General features: G+C 37.3%; 1 protein-coding gene and 1 long non-coding RNA gene across 2 annotated transcripts in view; one reads left to right on the forward strand and one right to left on the reverse strand.

The window, feature by feature from the left end:
- The window catches only part of LOC144962445 (uncharacterized), a 7,279-nt gene extending 4,448 nt beyond the window's left edge, over positions 1-2,831 (forward strand). Inside the window, exons 3-4 of the mRNA XM_078895803.1 lie at positions 1,190-1,308; positions 2,277-2,831. Of these exons, the coding sequence (XP_078751929.1) occupies positions 1,190-1,308; positions 2,277-2,423 (266 nt within the window). The 3' untranslated portion in view covers positions 2,424-2,831. The remainder of the gene's footprint in view (positions 1-1,189; positions 1,309-2,276) is intronic.
- Positions 2,832-3,549: 718 nt separating this feature from the next.
- Positions 3,550-5,399, reverse strand: LOC144968067 (uncharacterized). Its single transcript, XR_013644503.1, has 2 exons — positions 5,183-5,399; positions 3,550-4,029 (listed from the first exon to the last, which is right to left on the reverse strand). It is a non-coding gene; the product is annotated as an uncharacterized LOC144968067 (long non-coding RNA).
- Between the last annotated feature and the right edge of the window lie 425 nt (positions 5,400-5,824).

Here is a 5,824-nt window from a genome sequence, read left to right on the forward strand (position 1 = left end):
GGAATTTGATTAAAATGTATGGGGCAAAAATGGATTAATTGTATTTTGTGAGAGTAGAAACGACTGCATGCAATGTTGAGCAAAGATTGTGAGAGTAAGGTCGAGGTCATTTGGATAAATCAATGTTATGCAAAACGTGACTTTGTGATAGTTCGTATTTCCGGTACAATAAACTTTTAAGAAGGGTTTCAGATTGGCAACATGATAATGTTGTACAAGAAACTTTTTTTTAAAAATGATTCCGATGTTACCCGAGTCGCAGCCCGGTAGCTCCAATGGAAGGTCACAGCCGGTATAGGATATGTGGGGCAATGTGGTCTTGTGGTATGACACTCTCTATTGGATCGGACGGTCCTGGGTTCGAGCCTCGCTCGGCGCATAGTTGAGTCCTTGGAGAAGACTCTTTATTCACATTCTCTCATCGATAAGGACCGCCCAACGGATCTGGACCGATGATAAATATATTGCATGTTATCAAACATCATGTCCCGTCCTAAATGTTAGATGTTGCTGTTGGCCAGGGGCCCATTGTAAATCGCTTTGAGCACATTTAGTGGATATTGCGCGATATAAAAGCTCTTTTTTATTATTATATAGGATCAAATCCCATCTAAGACGCACTGCAATGGACTGACAAAACACCTTTCTCTCATTTTGGCCTGAAAACTTTGATTTAATTTAGAGACTACTTAAAAGAGAACAAAAGTGTGATGTCAAAAAAAAATTGGTTCTAATTTCATTGGAAGTGTTAAAGCACTCTTCCGGAGATCTGAATGCATACCTTGTGTAAATGATCTTCTGTTTTCAGAGTGAGGTCATCTTATTTTCTAGTCTAAAATATGCCGGTCGTCCTGGCTCTTTTACGCCCTGTAATCATAAGAATTTGTCTATATACATCCTGCTACTACAATAGTTACCGTCAACTGGGGTAGCACTGTCTTAACTCTCTCCTTACCAGCCATTTTCAGGATTTTCCCAAAAACTTCACGCCCAACTAACACAAAAATAGATTTTTTAGCACTCAAACACAACAGCAGTAAAGTTCTTGGCATACATAATAGGATTCCACAGTCTGACGTCACGTCCGCCTAGCAACGAATCGGCTGGCTCTAAACAAAAAAAATCCGTGCTTGGTCCGGGCAAGGAATAATTGGAAAATCGCTCAAAAAACAATTTTTATCTTAAATAGGTCCAGTGTTTTGTACCAGATTGTCTACACCAGTCAGATATTCACTCCTGCAAGTTTTACAGATTTCCAAATGGACAGGCAGACAAAAAATTGAAGAAAAAGTGGATCACTTTAGTCAGGTAAGCACGCACGCCTCGTCGAACATTTGCTAGAGTTCGTAGTCCAGATCTAGGTCAAGTTCTAGCTTACGTAGACCTATATTTTATGATTAAAGTGTACAATTGCACGAAATTATAAATAAAAAATACATTCCAAACTAGGTTTTTATTGAAGTTGAAGCAAAAATGATATCTCAATCGTTTTGATGTTAAGGCTGATAAACTGAATGAGACTTAAGTTCTACTGATAAGTGATAATTTTTTAAAAAGGAGAACAAGAAGAAAGAGAAGAAAATATTTGTTAAAATCTTACTTTAAACTCGATACCTTTATGGCAAAATGAAAATAAATAAATAAAATAACGCAACCTCCCCCCCCCCCTCCCCTCACGCAGATCTCTCTCTCTCTCTCTCTCTCTCTCTCTCTCTCTCTCTCTCTCTCTCTCTCTCTCTCTCTCTCACACACACACACACACAAACACACATACTTTCCTCTTTTTTTTTTGGAAAGTTTCTCTGATTCTCTGCCATGCTCCCCTCCCCGAAGGCCGAGGTGGCAACTCTGTGTGAACAAAGCAAGATGGCGGCAGGGACCTCTCTCCTTTACCTGTGCCCGATTGTTGACACTCCAAAGTTTCCATCACCGCACTGTCCAGTACAGTGCTGACTGAAATAAAGAGAAAACGCCAGTCTTGCCACACTCAACCCAAGATCAACTTTAACTGTAAATTTAAGAATTCATATTTTTATATATACCTAGTCAAAATCATCAAAAGAAGTAATGAGGAAGTGCGACATTTTGCTGAATGTGCGATTTCATAAAAGACAGGCGAGAGACCCACCAGTAACCTAGTCTCTTGCACACTTTGATTTATCATGCATTGAGCTGGTGTCAAACAAGATAGTCTAAAACAAAGTACTTATCAAATTAAATAATATACCCAATGTGCCCAACAGAATTATTGTTTTTTTTTAATCTTTTCATTTCAGGTGAAAGGACAAAAGATCCAACATCATCATCAAGAGTGTGTTCTTGTCACATCAGAGATGGTGACAAAGCCAACCTCCCTGAATGGTTTGACAGAAATAAAAATAAATTGTTTCCATCAGAGCCAGAAAGAAAGAAAAGAAAAGTGACACAAGGAATTCCCACCCCATCTCAATTGGCACCAACATCAAGCAATCCACCACCACCACCACCACCACCACTACCACCACCATCATCATCATCATCATCACCATCATCATCACCATCATCATCATCATCATCATCATCATCATCATCATCATCATCATCATCATCATCATCAGCTCAACTCTCTTCATCATCATCACAAAGTCCCACCTTTAAAAAAACCAGATTCCTCATCATCATTATTTTCCTCCTCATCATCATCCTCATTATCTTCTCCCTCATCATCATCTCAACTCTCGTCACCATCATCACAGGATTCCATCTTTTTAAAAAAACAGATTGTAGAACAAGTGAGGATATTTTAAATAGAACAACAAATTTAATTCAAGAACAAGAAATTACAGACAAAAATAAGGAAATAGCTAGCTTTTAAAAACCCAACTAAGTTAGATTCGACGCACTTACACTGTTTCAAGCCTTACAGAAAAAGTTCTTCGAATGGAGACAGGTGTACATTGTTTTAAAATATTTAATATTATTGTTCAATATGTTGAGTGCTTTAGAGGTAACATTATTTATTATAGTGGATGGGAAGTTCAGGAAGAGACAGTTGCATTAAAAGACCAAATTTTCATTATTACACTTATGAAACTTAGACAGAACTACGCTAACCTTCATATTTCACAATTGTTTAGCGTTAATGAAAGTACTATAACAAATATTATACAAACTTTTATTCATGTTTTACATAAGCCATAAGCTTCTCTTTGAAAATGTTATGAAGGTTACATGCCCTTCTAGACATAAAAATAAACTATCAGCTCCATCATCATTTTTAAGATTTCCAAATTGCAGAATGATCATTGATTGTACAGATGACCAAATTGCTATTCCTAAAGAAATGGATAAACAACGGTTAACTTATTCTTCTTATAGGTCCATGAATTCTGTTAAAGCTCTTGTTGGTCTGAGTCCAAATGGTGTGATAAATTTTATTTCTAAACTGTATCCAGGGTCTGTCTCGGATAAGGTCATTGTACAAAATTGTGGATTACTAAAACTTTTAATTTTAAGCCCTGGAGATTTAATTTTAGCAGATAAAGGTATAAAGGTAAAACCCCATCCTGATTCAAGATATTTTACCTCAAGGAGTAACTGTAAATATCCCTCCCTTTTTACATAATAAATTTACTGAAAATGAGATTTTATTAACAAAAGAAATTGCTTCATGTAGAATTCATGTTGAGAGCGCTAATGAAAGACTGAAAAATGTTAACATCCTCTCATATATTCCAACCATGTTAAGAAACATCTGATATTATTTTTCAATTTGTTGCAGCACTTGTCAATCCCCAGTCTCCTCTTATTAAGGAGACTGCATTTTGTTAGCTTTGCCATTTATTTTGTACAACACACATATTTTGTTCATCATCATCAAATCACCATTCAAAATAATGGTTTTGTAGGTCCATACATGATTTTACATGATAAACATGACAAATTATGGCATTGTTGTATCAATGTATGTTCAATGTCATTAACATTGTTAAATAAAACCACACAAATTAGTTTTGGACTGAATCAACCCAAGGCATCATCAAGATAGATCTGTGGAAGTAAAAGAATAAAAGATTCAAATTTAGAGCTGCGACCATGCTCAATAGGCAAGAAACAAACAAACTAATAAAACGTCTGTTGTGGTCTTGTGGTATGACACTCGCTTTCAGATCAGAAGGTCCTGGGTTTGGGCCTCGCTCGGCACATAGTTGAGTCCTTGGAGAAGGCTCTTTACTCACAATCTCTCACCGTACTCAGGTGTCAAATGAGTACCTGGCCGTTAACAGCGTTGTCTCTGTCCGAAAAAAATTGTAATATCGCCCAACAGGCATCATGTCCCGTCTTACATGTTAAATGTTGCTGTTGGCCAGGGACCCCTTGTAAAGCACTTTGAGCACATTTAGTGGATATTACGCTGTATAAAAACTCAATTTAAAAAACAAATTAAGTGATTCTTTCATTCATCTTGCTTTGTTGATAAGGGGGAAACCCGAAACGTCCATTTTATATGTTTTCGTATATTAAATTGAAGTTCACATTCAATTTCACAATGTTATTGATTTCTTCGAGTTTCAAGCAGCAACATTTACATTACACCTTAACCCAATAGGAAGTTTAGTTTACCGTGACTAACACTGGTCTAAATAAATCCTTTATTCATCCCATAGAGGAAATTTATCTCTAGGGTCTATTCCCAGGGAAGACTGGAATAACCGCGGTGCAGCGCCGCAAATTGAGCTAGGGCGAGGTGACTTGCTCAAGGCCACACAGCGCAGCGGCGGGTGAACGAACTCGGTACATTTCGGGTACGAAGCAAAAACCGTACCGCTGATCCACGCTGCCCCACATGAAGTATGATAAAATGTCTAGCGTGATTGGTGATTGTGATGCTCATATGAGTATTATAATAAAGGTTACAACACGATACTAAATAGTATGTAGTAGACTATAGTCAATGGCAACGAAAATTAGCGAAGCAAGACTAAGACCTCAAAGACTCAAAGTCCGTGGTCCATAAGATAAAAACACAATAATTCAATGACTCCCTCTCTCTCTCCTAACTAAAATCGAACGTAAACAGTTAAATCTTTCCATTGGATATACTAAATCTGCCTAAACTCAAAGTAAACTGATTATTGTCCAACAGTAGTTTTACGGAGATGTGAGATTTTGAGAGTGAGAATGAGAAGACGAAATGACTTACCTTCACAGAATACTCTTTATTCTTCATGCTGGCTTGAACTTTTCCGAACATCGAGCCATCTGAGTAAGTGAAAGTCAAAACATGACCTGACTGATGATGATTTTCACCTCGCGAGACACTTTTATGCTCATTGGAGAAGTATTTCATAAGGGCGGTGATGGAAATAGAGTTCGTGTCAGCCATTTTTCTCGACTGTTTAGAGCCAGCCGGTTTGTTGCCATGCGTTGCTGCGCAGGATTACGTCACGACTTAGGAAGCCTATTTCTTTAGCAAAACATGCCCTACAACACACTGTTCATTTTCTTTAAATTTTATGATGCACAAAAGAAATTTGAATAAGAAAAATGTCGGTTGTGTCGTAACGAATGTGACGATTTTCCTATGCGTGGTAAGGAGAGGGTTAAAGGGAAACTTTGCCTCTTTATTTTTTGACCTATAAAAGATTGTTTGGTTTTGTGGCAATTATTTCATTTGATAAAATCCAAGTCTTGTATCGGGTACAATAATAGCAAAAGAGCTGAGATTATTCAAAATGCTCCAATTTCACAGAGGCAAAGTTTTCCCTTGAGTGAAAGTTACCCCAATTGACGGTATGTCACCTTATGATCCAATATTTAACCTATTCATTAATAGTCCTTCGAA

Source organism: Berghia stephanieae, chromosome 1 (assembly GCF_034508935.2).
Source record: "Berghia stephanieae isolate SIO BIC M18660-M18661 chromosome 1, UCSD_Bste_1.3, whole genome shotgun sequence".
Taxonomy (NCBI): Eukaryota; Metazoa; Mollusca; class Gastropoda; order Nudibranchia; family Aeolidiidae; genus Berghia; species Berghia stephanieae.